This window comes from Branchiostoma belcheri, unplaced genomic scaffold (assembly GCF_001625305.1).
Source record: "Branchiostoma belcheri isolate BF01 breed outbred unplaced genomic scaffold, Haploidv18h27 scaffold23, whole genome shotgun sequence".
Classification (NCBI taxonomy): domain Eukaryota; kingdom Metazoa; phylum Chordata; class Leptocardii; order Amphioxiformes; family Branchiostomatidae; genus Branchiostoma; species Branchiostoma belcheri.
In genome coordinates this window covers 3,195,486-3,216,354 of record NW_017803824.1, presented here as the reverse complement: position 1 = coordinate 3,216,354, position 20,869 = coordinate 3,195,486, and the positions used below count along the sequence as shown (strand labels likewise).

Below are 20,869 nucleotides of genomic sequence, written 5' to 3'. Positions count from 1 at the left end.
AAACGATTGGAAAATACTTACATATTTCCCAAAGAACGGTCCAAAGATTAAGCCGACTATTGCATAGATTCCTATAATAAACCCCACTGTAGTCTGTGAAGCTCCTCTTTGTAGAGCCTGTAAAACATAACGAATGTGTCTTGTTTTTACATTCTGAAACTTGGCTCGTGTTTGTTAACAGGTGTAACGTTTAAGTATTTTATTGAAATGCTCTCTATTGTCATCATCTAACTATGATCATTGAACGAATATAAATGCTGCAGAATACACATCTTTAATGAGATACACTGTACATGTACCGTATGATGATAAGATTATCGGTCATATCCCTTCATCAAAGGTCATCAAACAAAATGTAATACATCTTACCTCTCCTGGAAAGAAGGGAGTCACTATGGAGTAACTACAGTACGCTATAAAGTTGTTCAAGGCGATGCAGACAAACGTGACGATCTGGACTCTGGTCCCCCTGGTGCAGCTAAAACCCTCGGAGTCCGGGTCTTCCTCGCCTGCAGTCTCTGTAGAACCCGCTAGGGGGTCCGTGAGGGCGTTGGCCCCATCGGTAAGAACGGCAACGGAGCCGTACTGGCTGTGGTTGAGACTTCTCTCTGTGCTGACCAGCGGGGGTGACGCGCTGAGACCCTCGTGTTCGTCCATCATGGCTACTGGAGTTCGTTTAATAGTTTACGGCGCCGTGACACAGCAATTCAAGTTCTAGAGGCTATCCAGTGAAGATGGCACTATGGTACAAATGCTTTATCTCTTCAGTACGTCTCTACAACGACCGTTCGGTCAAATAACGGATTAATCTTCATGCGAATACTTTACATAATTGTCCGGAGGGGTAGCTGTGGCTCTTCCGGGTTCGTTCCGTCTCCATGTCACTAACCTGGCTACCAGCGGGCGGACATTCTGGTCTACTCGGCTCTCGGCTCCCTCCACAATCCCTGACACCCGCCTACCCAACTCTGTCCATAGATCTAGGCGTCAGACGATTACTACGTACATGTAGAAAACGTCCCGTGCTAACTTACGTAACGCGGCCGGTATCGCACCGCACCAACCCGCTCTGACCTCCAACCCTTGACCGTACTCTTGGCCAGCCAATGGCGACGAGGGTAACAAATTGCGTATACCGCGCCCGCTAACACCTGTTGGATTAAAGTCCAACTTCCTGATTACCTAACCTCCATATCAGGCTCCACGGTGGGTGTTTTGAGACTACGTTTTAGTGTTAAGTGGCAGCCATATTCGTCGGCTAGATTTTCAGCGAGGCTACAACAAACCCGACTACCGAAAAGGATCTTTTCCGTCTAAAAACAGCTAACGTTACACCAAGGAAGTTATAGGGGCCTTGGTTACACGTTACATGTTGTACGACACATCTACTGCTGTCCCAAGAAAACAAGATAAAGATATATTCTTGTATGTGCTGTTTTTAATAAAAATAATAATCACTTTGGACATATGATGTGCAACGTTCACCTATTTCATGTACAAGTAATTAAAGAACATCGAAATCACAATGAAAAGAACTCAGAAAATCAATGAATGGTTTCAACAAAGCAAATTACATTTCATGTAAGTCAATGAATTTTGATCACATCTTTTTACTAAAGATTAGTTTTAATCGATCGAGAAGAAAATAATTAACATATTACATAACTGATAAACATATTTTTCATTTGAACGCTTTACATTCATATTATTAGAATTTATCAATATGGGGAAATATGGGGAATTACAGACTTAAAGTTGTAGGTGATTTTACGATCAGTAGATGGTCCTTTGCGCCGCCTGCAAAAATAAATAAATTTTTCATGAGATTGCTTGGAAACTGTTGAGTAGCATAGAATACTTAATACTTTCCATTACGAATGCAATTTAAGCAAAGGCAACACCAGTTGGCATTTGAATCAGGTATCGACCTGCATGTTAAAGACCCCAACACACTTATCACGCTTTTCTAAACTCCCGGTGATGTCTTAGACTTTCATAAGTAATATCTCCAAACCCCTCGGTTGTCTTTACCTTTTTAAATGCTTGTAGTACTCCCAGAGGTAGAACACAGCCAACACTACAGTCTGAAACACAGTAAAGTTGACAGGTTTGTCACATGTTAACTTGTGTTTCACTACCTTTTTTACCACTCAATGACATGCTAGACTTGGGTTATGTAAGGTTTGTGTGAGGTAAAATGATAATTGAGTAATTTCCATCCCAGCATTGCGTCTTCTACAACTTTCAAGCAATAAATCAGATACACATTAACAACGATTTATTGAAGACAGACTCACATAGAACAAAATAAATCCTCCAAAAAATGTTGTTGCCCACGGAAAGCCAAACTCCTCCACCAAGGCACTGCTAACTGTGGGGCCTACAAAGTCTCTGCAGATTGGTAGAAAATGATTATGTAAGATAGATTAGAAAAAAAACTTCCATCCAACTTCATTTATTGAACTCTAGCAATATAATTATACATGTAGCAGATACGTTTTCTTCATTACACACAAAACCATTACTTGTTGACACAAAATGTGGTCTTACAAGGCAAGTCAAGATGTGGAAAGTTATGTGATATAGGCAGCTGTTGATGCACATGTGATTCTAACTGGTGTGTTATGCCAAATTTCACATTACAACATCAGTTTGGTTGACAATTTTGGGTTCAGATTCAGAATAAAAGAACATTACAACGCGTACTATTCCGTGGAGTACTACTGACTCACCCTATAGAATAGGATCCAGAGAAAAGCCCAGACACAATGCCGTATTTTGCAAAGTTGTCCTCTATGCCTGCGTCACTGAACAAATCCAACCATTGAGTTTCAAAAGTTAGGATAGAGAAAAAAGTCTAAAATATGCAGATTCAGTTCAATATCTTCAAAATAACTTTTCACAGACTTTCTATAACAAATTATACTATAACCTAATATGCAAGGAGTTTAAACTTTCACATGTATTGTGAAATAAAAGAAAAATCATTTACGTTTCAACATAAAATGATTTTTCTTGATTTTTGAAGCCTGAATAACAAAGCAGGACCTACCCTCTACCAGGCTTCGGGAGGCGTCTGGAAAGAGTGGAAATTTGTCAAATAGAGAGATGACATACCGAGGGAGTTGGTCCGCTAGACAGTACATTTTGCACAATGTACTCGATTACAATTTCGGGTGCCGCAAAATGTCTATCGGACCAATTCCCCCGGCATGTTATCTCTCTATTTGGCCAATTTCTACTCTATCCAGCCGCCTCCCCAAGCCTGGTAGAGGCTAAGCAGGACCCACCTGGCGGCCCAGAGCATCTCATTCATGATGGGTGACATGATGGGACCCAAACTCAGGGCCATCAACACTAGTCCCACAATATTCACCCACTGTTGTCTGCAACAATAAAAACACCTTCTGATTTATCAATATCGGATATCAGATATTGCAAACAAGCACCTATATTTTCCTTTGTGTTGATGAATCGTGAATTCAATGCCAACGGTCCTGGCGAAATACCCTAATGAATTACATTATAGAAATTTATTATTCTTCTGAGAATGGTATAATAGTATTACTTATGTTTCATGATTACAAAGTACCCATCTCTGACTATACCTCATACTACATCCTACCTATCAGATTCTATCAGATGCTTGTTACCACCCAGAGCATACCAGGTCAATCAACTCTGAAACACAATCATTGCCCACTCACTTCGAAGCCTTGCTGCTGAGTACGAAATACCTGTTCATATACTCTCCAAGCAGGGGTTTGGGTTATTTTTGGCGTATTTTTACGCTTTTTTTTTCGGGGTTTCTTTTTTGCACAGGAATTTTTGTCACAAAATTCCAGTGCAAAAAAAGAACACCCAAACCTCTGTTTGGTGAGTAATGTTCATGTACAAACTTCCCCTAAACCAATGAGCAGCGCTGAAGTTGTAATCGCTGAAGCCTGACTTACACGGGTAGTATGTGGAGGTAGTCTGCCAGGAGAGGGGAGGGACCTATCATCAGTACTGACACAGTCAGCACAGACATCCCTCCAATTATCATCAACCGGGCTGCTTTCTGCAAAAAAAGGTTGCAACTGTGTAAAAGCTTTTTTTTACCAACAAACAGAATGTAACTTGTTCTAACTATTGTCTATTTCCATTGCAAATACGTTAATTCAACCAAAGGGAATTTTCACGATGTCCTCTTCACAAAACGTATATGAAATTTGGAAATAGGTTGATGTGGCATTATGTAGCAGCATTGGTACTGACATCCGATGTGTAATGATTAGGTGCTAGACTCTTTCCCGAAGTCTTAACTACTAGTTAAAGACTTCGGGAAAGAGCTAGAGTACTTTGTACCTTCCTATCAGCAAGGAAGCCCCAGACAGGTGCTGCTAGTGTGTACACACCGCCCCATAGCACGAAAATCAAGCCTATGCTGGTCGGGCTTGTTTTGAACTACAAAATGGAGAGGAAATGTTTTAAACACTAAATGATGACAACAAACATCCATTCAATATTTGCACCATTAAATTACGTTTTAATACTAGAAAGGCCAATATTTGCTTTGGAGCAAATACAGCGATGGGTTCACCACATTTTACCACATGGCAGGGAAAGAATGAGAAACACAAGGGAAAACAATGGTTTACATTGATATAACTATAATATGAAGTAACATACAACTAAAACAACAGTTGGATAGCTATTCCCTACTTTATTGGTTAGGATTTTTAATTGCATAATGCAAACTGTTGATTTTACAAAAAAAACGTTACATGCCCCGCATTCCAATGCTGGAGCAGAAAAGCTTGAAATACCTACCAAAACACTTGAATAAAGACATACTGTCAGTATGGAAATGCTCTGTGCAGGTGTTAATCAAGTTAAATCCCAACAGCCAATCAGCAAGAAATGCTCTGTGCAGGTGGAAATGCTCTGTGCAGGTGTTAATCAAGTTAAATCCCAACAGCCAATCAGCAAGAAGTATAGAGGAAAGCTGCATGCCTATTGGTTGATGCCCTGCATTCCATTGTGATGACTCATGCCCAGACATCACAATACAGAGGTGACAGTGAAAACCGTGAACATTGACCCCCCGCTTGCGTTGCGGTACAGTGAAAAAAAATCGGGAATTACAGCAATCAATTTACTGAGTATGTTTGCTTAGTTTCCAGATGTTTTGTACTTGTAGTTTTCCGAACGAAAACCGATGCGCGCACAGATGTTACTTTTGTGACAACATCAAAGTGATTTTGGTTTGTATGTTGAAAAAATACAAAAGACTAGCATTCGAAGTTATTGAAATTCTTGAGTAAGAACAATCAGTTTTGGAATGTTAAAAGCAAAGCAATGGATATTAAAACGAAAATGTTAAAATTAAATGTTGAAATTGTTAAAATGTAAAATGGTTAAAATTGTTGAAATTGTTAAAATTGTTAAAAATTGTAAAAAGGATAATTAAAAGTATCCAGTGTACCGGGGTTCGAACTCGTAATGTCTGGACTTGCAGCCCTGCGCGTTACCAACCGAGCTATCTGGACACGTTTCCATTACTCTCTGCATTGTATGTCATATAAAGTGAACAACATGGCGGTAAAGATCGCTTCAAGTACTAGTAAGGGACTTTCTAGGAGATACACTCTACAATTTTGGTGATTCTTCAGAAATCGATAACAGAATATATAATACTAGTCGGTGAAGATTGTGGAAAATTGTTGATACCGTGGCGCGCGCGCGTGCGCCGACGATACACATTACGTACCGTTGTTTACAGTACTCGCGGGGCGCAGGTCATTGACCTCCCGCTTGCGTTGTTACAACAGAGAAGAGCAAAATATCTGCCAGTTTTTGCGTCAGATTTTCAGTGTTTGTTAAAATCATATACAGGCATCCATGCAGGCAAGGGTACCGAAGTAACGGGTTCCTCACTGGCCACCCAGTGCGGAACTCAGGGGGAAAGTGGCGTCGGCACTCGGGGCCCTGTGCGGAAGAAAGCTCCGCACTGGAATTCTAGTGCAGAAACGGCTTTGTTCCAGTGCTGAAACACCGTCAGGACTGGAATTCCAGAGCTGAATCTTGACTCGGCACTCGTTTTCCGGTGCTAAACTTCCACTCAGCACTCGTTTGCCAGAGCTCGGAGGCCGTTCACCACTGGATAGCCAGCGCTCGGAGGCCGTTCACCACTGGATAGCCAGCGCTCGGAGGCCGTTCACCACTGGATAGCTAGTGCTGAATTCCACTCGGCACTCGCTACCAGTGCTCGGGGGACGTTCACCACTGGATAGCAAGTGCCGAAGTCCCTAAGTAACGCGTTCCTCACTGGATCGTTCCAGTGCTCGGTGACTCTTGGTGCTGGAAGCCGAGTTCTCATATCATTTCGGCACTGGGCCTCTGGTGCTTACGTCGGCCGTGCGGCGTACAGTACAGTATCGCAGGCCAAGTCTATGTCTGTAAAATGTGAGGATCTGAGGCCTTGCAGTATTGTCCTGACGATCACCTTGTTGTCCCGATTATAATTTGTTACCCGGGCGGTACGATCTCGAAAATATAAGTGTTAGAGTTCAAAGGCGGCATCTCGGTACCCTTTCTAAAGACAAGGTTTGAATTGCCGATTTAGAGTTTCCAGTGCTGAAGCCGCCGACACTGGGCGCCAAGTGTTGACGTAACTTCGGCACTGGAGATCTAGGACGGAAGCCGCCTCACCTCTGTCTACCGAGTGCTGAGAAAGGAACCCGTTACTTCGGTACTTTTGCTCCATGCAGCTATAATTCTTCCAACTAGTTCGTAGTTAGGTGAAATGTTTATAGGAATCACACGAATCGGTATCCAGTATCAGAGTATCATGGCCCACGGCCGAGACCGCGTGGACCAGCTGCGCTGGTACGTGAAAATGGTAGTAAATAAATTAATTAGCCAACAGCCAATCAACAGCCACATCTGCAAACATGACCACACCTGCTTGTATGCCCATATTTGGGCCTTCCCCCGAATTCCTTTCTTATTACGTCACGCGCGTACGCCCCCACAGTACTTTCCTATGGGGACCACTACAAAGCAAATAAAACGATTGTAAAAGCTTGTATCAAAAAAAATTAGAAAAACGCCTAAGGGTATTCACCCACTCTACCTCTATACGAAATTACAGATAATTTCGCCCAAAAATGAAGGAGTTGAATCAATTTAAAGAAGTGGCAGGAGGAGGAGAAGGAGGAGGAGGAGGAGGAGAAGAAACATCAGAAAAAGCAATATGGGTTCACCACCACTTCGTGGTGTGGTGAACCCATAAAAATCATAAGAAATATGGCATGTTCACCTGGTCTGACAGGTAAGGCTCTAAGATGGGTTGGAGGAAGGACATGTTACATGACGTCACCATCGTCAGTCCACCTACAGACAAATGCGCATGTGGCTGTTCAGTAAAGCTGTGGGTCATCGTAACCAGAACATACAGTACTATAGGGTTTGCAACTTTAGAAAGCAAAAGGTGCATTTCTGCGGGTATGTATCCAAAGCACATCCAAACAAACGTTCAAGCCTTTCGGCCCCGGAGCCCAAAATATGCATTGTATAATTGTCTGAAAACGTAAAAAAAAAACATTTTAGGAGGATTATATAAAGAAAACAACAATTATTTTGCCCACTCTACCTCCATAGCAAATTTAAGGTGTTTGACCAAATGGCAGAAGGAAGAGAAGAAAAAGAAACACGAGTAAAACAATACATGTCATGTCATGTATGGATGAAATATTTTCCTTCTTACAAGTCAGGGCGATGGTTGGAACCCTGAGGAAGGACAGTAAAGCTGATGTGGTCTGCTTTTCTTCCTCTTTCTCATCTACACAAACGCATGGGAAGGAAGTGGGTAAGAAATCAATATGTAGGGCGATGAAAAAAAAATCAGAAAACACCTTTTTAAACGACGAAAAGTTTACATCAATCCAGTGACATATACCAACTGAGGACTCAAACTCTGGATTTATCCAAAGCAGACCCGATCGCATTTTCCCATATGTTTATTCAGGGACATTATATAGGTGGTTCATCATAATCATACCATCTTGCTTAGGCAGCAGGATCCACACAACCACACCCGAACACAGCATCACTCCTCCAACCAGCAGGAACGGCATCTTATAACCTCCGATCTACATGTTGGTTGGAAGAAGAATTTTGCAGTTATAATCAGTACTAAAATGTTATAGAGCAAGCACACAAAAAACTGTACTGCATGCATGGCATATATTTTGTCATACACAAGTATCATAAAATACAGAGCGAGAATACATCATGTGCGTGCGGTATCTATATCAAACGATAATTCACTTCTATGATATCAGTTTTGAAAACTCACGTCGTATAACAGTCCCCCCAGAGCAGGCCCTGACATCAAACCGATACCGTTGAACCCTTCCAGAGCGCCCTGCAAGGGAAATATATTAGCAAAAATGGATATGGACTATCCACAACATGGACGGAAGTCAACAGAACCTCTACTTTCTTCTCGTGTGTACAATATGTTAAGCAAATTACGTGTGTGACATTTGCTGAAGATTAGACATCCAGGTGATATGATGCGCCAAACAACATTTACTTAAGCAACGTTTCAGGTAGCATCCACTACCTTTCGTCAGTGTCAGTGACGAAATATAGTGAATGCTACCTGAAACGTCAGACCGTTTCCAAGTTGCTTGAGTAACTGTTGTTGGCGAAAGTTAAACACTGTTCAAGAAAAAAATTACCATGACTTTAGCCACGTTGTTTGGGAATGCGTGAGTCAGGATGGCTACTCCTGCCGTGATGTAGGCAGACACTCCAAAAGCCTCCAGTGTCCTGGTCACGAAACAGTAAACTACAAAGCTAGTTCCCTCAATGTATTCTGAAAATCTGCAGGGGTAGGACAAAAATATTACAAGTAAGATCTGAAAAGACCCTGCCAATACTGCAACGTTCCATGTAATAAATGTAGTTACAATTATCAAAGTAGCTGACTTACGAGTCTATCAACACATTCAGCGAAATAAAATACGGCATTTGAAAGACATAAAGACAAAACAACCAGTGTGGTACCGGCAGCAAACTTACCCGAACATCAGAGAGCAGCACCCACCTACAAACATCCCGGTTATCAACATGAACCTGGACCCTATATATGTGATCTAAGTGTGATGGGAGGAAGGAGAACTCAGTAAACATTGTGGCATGAAACCATGACCTTGATTCTTATAACAGAAACGAAAACTATCCACAAGAATATAGGATTTACATAGATTTATTTACATAAACATCATCATACAGTAACGTTACGTTGTCTGAAATATCTATATATATATGATAGTAAGTTATCATATATAAGTCAAAACGTCAGCAAAGTATATATATCATCATTATTCTTACTGTGAAGTGTAGTGTAGTGTACTCACATATTTTCCAAAGATTGGGGCAGATATAAAGCTGACTATTGCAAAGCAGCTAAAAACAAAACCCACGGTCACTTGTGAGGCTCCTCTTTGGAGAGCCTAAATAGCATGAACCAGAACATTCACTGTTATTTATATATATGCAAGATCATTAAGAAAGTTACGTTTGACTAGGTCTTGCATAAGAATATAAATGGCTGCAATGTGGTACTAGTAAGTCTTACCAGTTACAATTGTGTGTTACAAACAAAACAAAACATAGAGAGAAAAGCTCAAATCTATTTACCTCTTTTGGAAAAAAAGGTGCGATGACAGAGAAACTGCAGGACCCTGCAAAGTTGACGAAACTGATACAGACAAGTGTTAGAATTTGAGTTTTCGATCCTTTTGGACAACAGAACCATTGGAAACCTTCCTGGTCTTCTTCCCTTGAGCCAAAAACATCCTCTTCGGCCGTCACGGTGTTCTCGATACTTCCTCCATTTACTTGCAAATCAGCCTCTGGGGCGTTACAAGAATTAGAGGGATCTGAAGTTCTGTCTACAGAAGTTGGACTATCCGTAATCTCCATGCCAGATCACAAGAGAGAGAATAAAATCACATACACAGACTAGAATCATAGAGAAGGCACTAAGAGAGTACGAACTACTGTAAGTAATGATCTAACTATAATGGTACCTAGAATCTAGTAGAAAAACGAGTTGTACTAGTCTAAAGTTGACTCATGAACTTTCACCCCACGTAGTTTCTGCAGGTGTGGCCAGAATGGTATGTGGGTGTGGAGCAACATTTCTTCCCCTCCCAAATAACTGCCCGGAATGTATTTACCGGTACGTTAACTTGAAGTGCATGAGCAGTGCGTAATCCGATGTTTCGATTGTGGTTCAGCGCATAGGTTATAGTTTTCCATGATCTTACACTGAGCTGCATTTCAGATTCAAGCTCAGAAGAGAGCTTGTAACTAAGTTTTGTTTACACTTAATTAGGTTGGATGAACCAGTGCGCTCATTCCAGGAAAAATTAACCCTGTATGTGTGCGCTTGATTGAGTTGTAACCGCAGATTTCACGGCGGCGAAAAAAAATGTTTGGGAAATCTGCCTTATATGACATTTACTGACATTCCTTATCACATTTCGTCATCACTTCATACCTGAAGCGTGACCGTGCGACTGAGTTGCGCAATCACCCATCACCTCTGACCTGAATGAGTACATTATACATAAAAGGGGGGATTCAATTTGACACATTAACAGTATATCAAACCAACTAAAGCAGATGTCAAACTCACAGATTCTACGATTGGCCGATGTCTAACTTCTTGTTATAAAGTTAGATGTTAGCTTCCTATTTATAGCTTTGACACGTAATGCATCACCCCCATTTCCCTATATTGTATGTTCCAACATGGCTGCGCCCATGGCGAGGTTGCGACTGACGCTCTCCTGAAGTTGCTGTCGGATATTTGGGTATTTTTATTGCATTTTACACCTTACTGTTTTAATATCTTACATTCCAAGGGTTGGTAAAACTGTCGGTATGGCAAAGAAGGGCGAAAATTTATCTAATTATATATAGTCAAGTGCCAGATTTTTTTTGGGGGGGGGGCACATGGACACGTTTACATGTACGTTTGTAGTGTACTGGTCATGTAGCCGAGGCGGCATATCTATAAAAGTGGCTCACTTAATAGCCACGGCTACTGGTCATGTTGCTATATATAATTTCACAGTTTGTACCTCCTGCTTTCCCAACGGCAGCGGTTTACTGCGTACAGCATATTCTGGTAGTGAATTCCATGTGTGTTCTAAACTTTTGTTAACCTTTGGCTCTCTTTTTTTCAGAGAAGTGATCACACCAACCAAACTTCAGTCAACTTCAGAAAGACCAGGACATGACCATGTTTGGAGCCTCAGACTGGGGTGATGATGATGAGGCAGCACGCCTGGCCCAGTCGCTGTTTTCCTCGGGAGATGGTTTGTCTTCATTCACAAAGGTAAGACAGTCATCCTGTCAAACTCAGATCTGAGTACAAGAAACTGCACAATTCTAGGTAACATTAGTATGCTAAATGGCTCTGAGAGAAATATCTTGAAAATGTTACATAGTCGGTCGCACACCATTATAGTAAATAGTGGATCCAGGAGGACCAATCTTATTTGCATCTTTGCAAAATTTGTTTAGGCGAGGCCAAGAATGTACACTGTTAAAACTTGATACGACTTTTGTCACACAGCACAAGAGGAAAAGTGTCAAATCAAAAGAGGTTCTAAAGCATGGAGGGAACCAGGAGACCTTAGAACAGAAGAAAGAAGACCCCAAAGTTGGTAGTGATCAGAGCAATGGATCTAGTGCCATGTCTCACAAGCCAAAAAGGAAAAGAACCAGGAAGAAAAAGCCACATTTGTCAGCTGAAGGTACAGAAATGTCTACCAAGCCACAGATAACGCTTAAACAAAAAAGAAAACTGAAGAGAAAAAGACAGGAAGAATCTGAAGTTGGAGAAGATGTATCCTCAAGCCGTGCAAGTGAAGGAGACAGAAAAACACAACCAAAAACAAAGAAGGCAAGAAAGTCAAAGACACAGCAACAAGTCGGTGTGGACGAGACAGACAACTGTGCAGATGCAGGACCTGTCAGAGTAAAGAAACCAAGTTTCAAACAAGGAACAGCCAAAGACAGCAAGGTACCTCCTGCAGGTACTTCAGAAGTGCCAAAGACAAGCCTAAAAAGAAAGACAACTGAGACAAGAAGTGAACCAAGTGTTCAGAGTATCAAGGGGAAAACCTCTGATGAAGTCCCTGTTAAGATGCAGAAGATACAAAAGTCAAAGCATACAGAAAAAGAGACAGATGTCAACAAAGACACAACAGGACCAAGTGACAGCCAAGGCAGCCAGGAGGACACTAAGAAGGGAAAGAAAAGACAGAAGAAGAAGAAGAACAGGAATAAGAACAAATTCAAAGCAGCTGAAGAAGACAAGTCCACTGTACCAACTGTTGAAAAAAGTAGCAATGGCAGTACAGAAAAGTCTAAGCCATCCGCTGAAGATGATCAGACTGGAAAAGCTGTTCTAAAAGAAAAAGGAAAAATGGCCAGAACAGGGATCACAGAAAAGGCTCCTCAGCAAGTTGCCAAGGAGGAAAATGTAGAAACTTCTCCTAGTGCCAAACCTCCAGGAAAGAAGAAAAGTTCTCCCTTTGCCAAGCTGCAAAAGGTGTTGCAGTTCATGAGGCCAAATCAGGAGGCTGAAAAGTCTCCACCATCCTTTCCCGGGCCAAATATTTTACATCTGGTAAACCTGTCAGACGAGGAAGACAGTGGGAAAACAGGCAAGCAGAAAGGAGACACAGACACACTGGCAGACAGTAAAACCAAAAGCACAAAGGAACTAGCAGAAAGCAAAAAGATGAAGAAACAAAGTGGTGGTATTGCAGATATTAGAACTAAACATCAGCAGACTCCCTTTAAGACATCAGAGGAAAGTCTTGAGAAGGATCCCAAAGAAGGAGTACAGGACCGTTCTTCTGTACTGAGACAAAAGATGGAGGCCAGGTTGAAGTCAGCCAGGTTCAGACAGATCAATGAGATGCTCTACACTACAACAGGTAGGTGTGCACCTGTACATGTTTATCGTTAGGCCACTAATATTTCATTTTCTTGATTCTTGGTCACCTTTAAGAAATCGTGGTAGCCAGCGACAATAGAGAGTTGGCGGAAACTACAGAGGATGGCACACAGGCTGGTTGTATCGCTTAAACTAATAGTGTTATGGTGTATGCTTCATACACAGTGGTGTTGAAGTAAAGTATCTTATGTCCTCTTTAAGGCGAAGAAGCCAGAAGGATGTTCCAGAAGGATCCAGGTGCGTTCCAGGTGTACCACCAGGGCTTCTCAGCACAGGTGCAGAAATGGCCGGTAAATCCAGTGGACAAGATCATAGCCTGGCTCAAGAGAAGGTACAATGTTGTTACAAGTAACAATATGTTGAAAGGGAAATCATGCTAGTTAGTAGGTGTGTTATACCTTCTAGGTTCTTCCTGGGACGAAACAATTATTGGCATCAGATCAGCTTAAAATAGTACAGGACAGACTGCAATACTTCATCCAAAAGCTAGGAGGCATTGCAGATAAGGAGGCCACATTCCTGAACTACTAGTACTCTATCTTTTCATCTGAAAGTCCTAGTGGAGCAAAACAACTTAAGTTTTCTTGTAAATGTTAGCTGTCAAGTTTTGATTACTATGACACACTATTAGATTTTACATAGATGATATAGATAATTACAAAATTAGTAGTGCATCTGTAACTTTGCACATTTTTGCAGGCAGTCTTCTGAAGTAGTGGCAGACTTTGGATGTGGAGACGCTAAAGTAGCCCGGAGTGTGAAGAACCGTGTTCACTCCTTCGACCTGGTGGCTGTCAACAAACATGTGACTGTGTGTGACATGACCAAGGTTGGTGCTCTAAATACTTACAGTATGTCATGAATGGGCCACACCAGTTCTTGGATTTAGAAAGATGCTCTACTGGAAAATCATCATGAAAACAAAGGCTGAGGAAAAGTTGTCTTCTTGGTTTACCAAGATTCAAAGATTTCCCCCAACCCTGTTTATGTAAACGCATATGTAACTTAGTAAGTGTAGGGGAAGGGAGAATTATTCTGACTGTGAGGAGTTTATTCTATAATGTATTATATGATGTGTATACATGAATGGCACCAATGGCTGCTTTGGTATCATGTAATATCGGTTTATTTGTGTACATGCTGTCATTGGAAATAAAAATCAGAATCTGAATGCTGGACCTGTGTTTGCTCCCACCCAGGTTCCCCTGGAGGATGAGACTGTAGATGTGGCAGTTTTCTGTCTGGCCCTGATGGGAACCAACACCTCTGACTTCCTCAGGGAAGCCAACAGGGTCCTCAGACTGGGGTGAGTTGGGCCCAGACTTCATGTTTCATTTGTTGTCAGTTTTATGGATGTTATCCATCTGTCCATAAACATAACATCTATCTCTACAGTTCCTTGATGTAACCCAAATCTTGTAAGTGGTTTGTATGAGCCTTGTTTTGAGTTGAAAATTGAAAAAATGGGATGAAAAGAGAGGAAAATTGGATCTGTCCATATTAGTATTCATTCCCAAAACTGACCCTTTAGCTCCAGTTTCCTATTGATTTTTCAGTTTAGCATTATTTTCTAATCCAAGAATGACAAATTGAGCTTGAAAGGACACCGTAAAGCTCAATTTGTGTAATTTTTTTCTCAAAGCAAAATTTTGATAACTGTAACATGTAACCTGCATTCTTCAACAAGCCGTCATAGCTTGAAAATGCTTATAAAAACTTGTCATCATGGTATTTGTAACTTTTTCTCACACAGTGGTGTACTTAAAATTGCTGAAGTTGCCAGCAGGTTCGAAAACGTCAATGGCTTCATCAGAGGGCTTGGACTCTTTGGATTCAAGCTTGTGTCAAAGGTATTTTATCTTTTATTTATTCAACATCCAACTCACCTTATAGAAGACAAGAACATACTAGTAGGGAGTAGCCATGCTGGAATCAAGACATTTGGTTACAGACACATGCACACAGTCAAACAGACAATACTTGTAAATATGTGGTAAAGTAAAGAGACCGCCACAGTTTGGCAGTTTAGCTTGCTAGGCATTTTATTTGGTTCTCAAGAAATAATACACCTTTTGTTTCTGTGCAGGACCTGTCCAACAGCCACTTTGTCATGTTTGAGTTCACCAAGATGTCTGAACCGAAGACCAGCCGGGCAAGTTCTGCACTGGAACTCAGACCCTGTCTGTACAAGAAGAGATAGGCCATGTCCAGAATCATGTGGATGTACATGTATCTGTAGCAGAGCTTGACTTGAAGGCTGATATTTTTCTTGTATGTACAACAACATGTAAGACCCATCCTGTGCAAGCTGTTGTAGGGTCACCGGGGCCTTAAATATGCAGTTTGTTCATTAAAAGCTTTTTAATTTCCCGCGGACAAAGACAAATGAATTTGACATACTTTATATTAGATATGGACAGACTAAATTCACAATTGGTTTTAGAAATTGGACCATGTCTGGTCCCTGTCATCAGGAACTCTTGGCAGGTTCAAGTCCACACTTTTTCTGCCGTCTTTAACCAGCTGGAGTTTGATGATGGGGAGTTTTTCGGGCTCCTTCTTGTCGTTCTTTGCCATGACGTCGTCGGGATTGTCCACAGCGATACGGAGTGTGCAGCCTGGGTGTATCAGCCCTCTCTCGTGGGCTACTGCAACCTGGTTAACTACTCTCCTTTCAACCTGTAATATAGCACAAACAAGGCAATCAGAGATGGCAGACTTACCCACTTATAAAAAATATATGTACGAATATTTATAACACAAATCATGCTGTAACAGCTACATATATGTGTAAATGACAACTGAACGACTAAAACACAAACAAACAAACCTCATGTTTGATAGACCTGGCTCCGTAGTGGACGTCGTACCCACCAGCCAGCACATCCAGCACCTGTCTGTCCCACAGCAGGGTGATCTTGTGCTTGTTCATGGCCTAGAATGACAACAAAGTACAACTGTTTGGGTTATTTGTACATACAAGAGAGTCTTGACTACAAGTGAGCCAGGATGAAGGTGTTAAAAAAAATTAGAATGGATTCATGGTGGGTATCTTGGATGGATTCAAGGTTATTTCCACAACAAATCAAAAGTTGCTTTCTTGTTTGTCATCCTCAACAGAGGTGAAGCATAATGCTTTTTCAAGTAGCTATACTTGTACAAGTACAATGCAGCTTCCTATCAAAAGTGTGATACTTACTCTGCTGGCCCAAAACTCCATCTCCTTGGTTACCAGCTTGACAAGCTCTGATTGGCTGAACGGCAGGAAGTACACGATCTCATTGATCCGACCAATAAACTCGTCTCTTCTGAAAGCTCTCTGGAAAATGGAATAAGAAATGATTTTGTACAAATATTTTTTAGAAAACTGTACAAATAATTTAATCAGATGGTTTTCAGATTTAAAAAGAATAATAATACAATACTAGTAGTCTAATAGAGAATTTGACGACTGTTGATTTCAAAGGGAAAAGACATTTGATACATTGTGTGCTTAACAATTGTGACATAAAAATCTATCTCACCTTTAAGATGGGATACACTACTTTCTCTTTAAACCGTCTGGAGATTGTGATCCTTTCAGTCATCAAGATGTCATCATCTGAAAGTATGGACATTCATTTTGGAAATGTTGGTAATGACAATTATTGTAAGGACATCAGCAACAAGGTATAATATAGCTACACAGCCATGCGGCTAGAAATACCATTGTATTTTGAGGTACATTGTATATGCAACAGTTGTATTTTAGAGCAAAATCAGTTGAAGACATCACTCAGGCAGCTGAAAACATAACCTTCTTGTTGAATGTGATAAAACTCTTCTGTGTTTGTTCCAGTGTGAGTGGATCAAACTAGTCACTCTTGTCATAATACTGATAGTGTTAGTTGTACAGCTCGAACTTAAATGTACATGTACCTTACGCTGGTATGTTACATGCCTTCAGGCAGTTAATCAGTTCCATGTTTGTGATACAAACAACAAGAAAACCTGACCGCCAGTCTCCTGTCTTCTCTGGGCCCAGACCTCCTGTGCCTCCTTCCGCAGCTGAAGTCCATGGTCAGCGATCACTTCACTCGCTAGGTTAGAGGTCATGACAAAGATGGCGTCCTTGCACTCCACAGTCTTTCCCTTTCCATCTGTAAGCCTTCCCTATTGTAATAGTTTTAAAGTCAATTTAAATTCTTGGCTCTCCGATTTAACAAAAAAATATTACTAAACTGGCAGATCAGCATGTAAACAGAGTCTGATGGGAAAGACTACCTTGGTAAACACAGTTTCAGGGACTAATAGTTTCCGTCTCAACATTGTGGTTTCATGTTGTCCTCTCCATAGACTGTGGCTTTAAAAGTGTCCAGGAACCGAGGAAATATCCTTTGTGTGACCTAAGCTACAGAGAGTAGTAGCAGGATTTTCTTCAAACCCTCTAGCTTAGCTTTATTCATGTCAACAATTGAACAACCTCGACACTGCATGGGAGGCAGCAAGGACAGATCCACCTGGCGAGGTGCTACGCTCCCCATTGGAGCAGGCCAGGCAGTCATGAATGAGTGAGTGACTAGCTTACATCTGATCCTCTTGCTTAAACTTTACTTCAAAATGTCAAAGTAAAAAATGTAAAGTATCAAGAATGAAGGAAATGGATGCATTTCCTCCCACCTCATCGAAGAGCTGTAGCATGATGGTGAGGACGTCAGGATGGGCCTTCTCCACTTCATCAAACAACACCACGGCGTTAGGGCACTGCTTTAGCTTCTTAGTCAGCTGGCCTCCCTGCTCATGGCCAACGTACCCCGGCGGGGACCCAATAAACTTTGCAACCTAGGTGGTAAAAGAACATTTGTTTACAGAGGTGCAGTGAGTTGGAATAGACTGCCACTCAATGTTAAAACTGCTTCATCTGTGTTATACAAAACACTGTGTTCACAATTGAGTGACCTCTGACCTCCAAACCCTGGCATGACCCCGATTGCGAGTATGGATAACGATTTTGATGTTCATGTTTAATTGTTCTTGTCTTGTTGTACAGTACTATATATATTGTCTCATTGTGTGTAATGTACCCAGGGCAACTCCGAACAGCAGTGTTAGTCACTGATAAAGTGTCACCCTGGTAAAAGAATACAGAAGTAAATAAATAAAACCTGTTTTGTTAATTTGGGGACAAAACAAAATACAAATTGAATTACAGTCGTCAAAGTAAGTTGGTAAGGTTAGACATGCAGGTAATAAGATATGCCAAAAAAAGAGTTACTCAAGCAAGTCGATATGCTTTTAGAAACAGACGTTTCAGGTAGTGTCTACTACTTCATCAGTGACACTGGAAAGATTCAAAATCAGCAGATTTATAAACATGAACTATTGAAGTTGTAAGAGTATATTGGGCTATGCTGTGTAAAACAAAGATTTTAAAACAACCTGTTGACAAATGACTCATGGATGACTGAAAGAGACAAAATAACTAGTACTCACCTCATGTTTCTCTTGGTACTCAGACATGTCCATCCGAACAAACCCCTGCAGTGGAAAGATGAATGTCAGTCCAAAATTTTCAGTCCAAAAACATTGTCTTCGATAAAAACTGAATGGATCAAATGATCTAGGCTGATCAGTAACTGTGTAAAGCATGAACAATCAAGAAATGTAACATCCACAATGTAACCTTTCCTTCAAAAGACATGATACTGTTCCTTACCTTCTTGACATCTTTGTGCATGTATCGGGCTATCTGCTTGGCCAACTCTGTTTTACCTGTCAAAGATAGATAAGCAACCATAAGAGACGTGGTGCCTGACTCACCAGCTTTAATGCCTGATCTGTCTGTATAGACAAGTACATGTATTACATTTATGTTCTCGTTCTTTTCTTTTGTTCTAGAAGTGCCTACAGTAAAGGTAGAAGATAATTACCAATGCCAGATGACCCAAGGAACAGGAACACTAGTGGATGGTCTTCATCATACCAGCCGTTCTCCTTTCTTCTGATTGCTATAAGAGAGGAAGACAGGAAAAACTTTCAGCTAGAATTACACATGGCCTCATCATCTTTAAATCTGCTACCCTCAAATCATCTGGTGGAAGGATACTTGAATTTAGGGCAAGAGTGCCTTTTCAAGAACAAATGTATAAAATAAAGCAATGCAGTGCAGGTACGCAAAAGAGTATTCGAGTTAGTTACGTTTCTTAATTTGAATAGGCTGCCATGACCAATGATACTCCCCTCGTATACTGGTGTAATTTTGTGTTAAACCCACCAATTACATCCATAAGGACACCATGAGTTATTGGAATAACAAGTGTTATAATCGAATGCCAATCTCTGTCCCCACCTGCAGCAACAGTAGTGATGGCTCCCTCCTGTCCAATGATGTGCTCCCGTAGTCTCTCCTCCAGGGGAAACTTTCTCCTCTCCTCCACTTGCTTTTGTCTCTGCAGCTCTGCATACTATTATGATTTTGTGGCAAAGGACAGAAGGAGATTAATGCTATGTGACATGTTGATAAAATCTTTTAGTGTTTGAGTGCTGTTTAAAGCAAGTAATTTTGCACACATTTGTACAGCCTAGCCCATAGTTAATCTAGATATAGAAATGCAAAACAAAAACACACAAATGCAACATTTTGCTCAACCTGCAGCCATTCTCTCATTGGTCAAACAATTTTGATGGACAGCCAGGATTTTCTATTATCATATTTGTGGGATACTTTTCTTCAACTTGTGCATATAATATCAACTAACTTTACCTGTAGACAGTCAGCAAGGTACAAGAAACTGTATGAAGGTGAAAGTGAAAGTGAAATCCTCACCTTGTCTTTATACTCCTCCAGGAGTTTTTTAACCTCCATGTTGTGTGCATACAGGCCTGCAGCATGGCCACTGTCATTTTCCAAGGTGGGATCTGCACCTGGGGGAGCAAACATACATTTTTCAACTACTAGTATATGTTCATGGTGGCAGCAGATGCAGATTCCTGTAGATGAAAGTATTATTTATAATGATAAGTTTATGGTACAGAAGTGATCACGAAAACTGCAAACATAAAAGTACTGTTTGTACCATATTTTGGCACATGCAGTTTCAGGAGGTTCAAGTATACCCAGTTTCAAAAAAGATGAATGGATATGATGCTTACCAGCTTCCAAGAGTGCTTTTACAATGTGTGTATCGTCTGTCAGCACAGCATAGTGCAGAGCTGTGCATCCCCGGAAACTGGCTCGGTTATTCAGCCGGTTACTGAACTCATCTTCTCTGGTCACAAGAACTGCAACAACAGCAGAATGAAAAATTGAACTGTCATACATGCCTATTGCCAGTACAGATACAGAGGTATCATTGAGGATGGTTTGCAGGGAAACTTACCATCCAGTGAATGCATTCCTTTCTCTCGTGCAGTCTGGTAAACATTGACAAACTCTTCTCTCATATTTGGGTCAGCACCAGCCTCCAGTAGAGCCTTCACTGCCCTGCAGTCATTTCAGGAGAAAAAAAAAACATAAACAGTTCAACAGGCAATTGTTTTTGTTTTCTGGATTCACCTTTACCAACCAATGGCAGAATACCTGGTACATCATGTATATGTTATAGACCCAACATTTGGTCCTTCTACTTAGGCCATGTTGATTTGATTATATGGATGACATCATCCGGGAACTCCAAAACTGATGCGCGCGTGCGAATAAAAAAAAGTTTTGCAAAAAAAAAGTTCTTTTCATTATGAAATCTACGTGGTCATGAGGGTTGAGCAAATGGCACAGAATATTGTTTGGCGAATAATCTAGTCTTCAAGTTCATTTCTTTACAATTTCGTCTTTTTTGTTTGATTTTGGCATTCTACGAC

At 41.0% G+C, this 20,869-nt stretch overlaps 4 protein-coding genes and 1 pseudogene across 4 annotated transcripts in view; 1 reads left to right on the top strand and 4 right to left on the bottom strand.

Annotated features, from left to right (window-relative positions):
* Positions 1-902, bottom strand: part of LOC109470663 — a 5,476-nt pseudogene extending 4,574 nt beyond the window's left edge.
* Positions 903-1,687: 785 nt separating this feature from the next.
* On the bottom strand, positions 1,688-3,376 carry LOC109470645 (MFS-type transporter SLC18B1-like). Its single transcript, XM_019769673.1, has 5 exons — positions 3,291-3,376; positions 2,733-2,807; positions 2,298-2,391; positions 2,032-2,084; positions 1,688-1,797 (listed from the first exon to the last, which is right to left on the bottom strand). The coding sequence occupies exons 1-5, from the start codon at positions 3,350-3,352 to the stop codon at positions 1,719-1,721; spliced, it is 363 nt and encodes a 120-aa protein (XP_019625232.1). The 5' UTR covers positions 3,353-3,376; the 3' UTR covers positions 1,688-1,718.
* Positions 3,377-3,949: 573 nt separating this feature from the next.
* Positions 3,950-10,118, bottom strand: LOC109470582 (MFS-type transporter SLC18B1-like). Its single transcript, XM_019769545.1, has 11 exons — positions 10,086-10,118; positions 9,694-9,754; positions 9,411-9,506; positions 9,073-9,146; positions 8,730-8,874; positions 8,342-8,410; positions 8,045-8,135; positions 7,751-7,825; positions 7,304-7,377; positions 4,348-4,446; positions 3,950-4,060 (listed from the first exon to the last, which is right to left on the bottom strand). Exons 4-11 carry the CDS (start codon positions 9,120-9,122, stop codon positions 3,950-3,952), a joined length of 714 nt encoding a protein of 237 aa, XP_019625104.1. The 5' UTR covers positions 9,123-9,146; positions 9,411-9,506; positions 9,694-9,754; positions 10,086-10,118.
* Positions 10,119-11,761: 1,643 nt separating this feature from the next.
* LOC109470581 (ribosomal RNA-processing protein 8-like) lies at positions 11,762-15,313 on the top strand. The gene is made up of 6 exons (XM_019769544.1): positions 11,762-13,013; positions 13,235-13,364; positions 13,733-13,862; positions 14,233-14,339; positions 14,787-14,883; positions 15,120-15,313. Exons 1-6 carry the CDS (start codon positions 11,762-11,764, stop codon positions 15,231-15,233), a joined length of 1,830 nt encoding a protein of 609 aa, XP_019625103.1. The 3' UTR covers positions 15,234-15,313.
* Positions 15,314-15,351: 38 nt separating this feature from the next.
* LOC109470580 (caseinolytic peptidase B protein homolog) overlaps positions 15,352-20,869 on the bottom strand; it is a 6,912-nt gene continuing 1,394 nt past the window's right edge. Inside the window, exons 4-16 of the mRNA XM_019769543.1 lie at positions 20,392-20,495; positions 20,165-20,293; positions 19,839-19,936; positions 19,362-19,476; positions 18,943-19,020; positions 18,729-18,784; positions 18,506-18,550; positions 17,693-17,854; positions 17,029-17,185; positions 16,558-16,634; positions 16,233-16,352; positions 15,864-15,968; positions 15,352-15,712 (exon numbers count right to left, since the gene is read on the bottom strand). Coding sequence (XP_019625102.1) covers positions 15,473-15,712; positions 15,864-15,968; positions 16,233-16,352; positions 16,558-16,634; positions 17,029-17,185; positions 17,693-17,854; positions 18,506-18,550; positions 18,729-18,784; positions 18,943-19,020; positions 19,362-19,476; positions 19,839-19,936; positions 20,165-20,293; positions 20,392-20,495 — 1,486 coding nt within the window. The 3' untranslated portion in view covers positions 15,352-15,472. The remainder of the gene's footprint in view (positions 15,713-15,863; positions 15,969-16,232; positions 16,353-16,557; positions 16,635-17,028; positions 17,186-17,692; positions 17,855-18,505; positions 18,551-18,728; positions 18,785-18,942; positions 19,021-19,361; positions 19,477-19,838; positions 19,937-20,164; positions 20,294-20,391; positions 20,496-20,869) is intronic.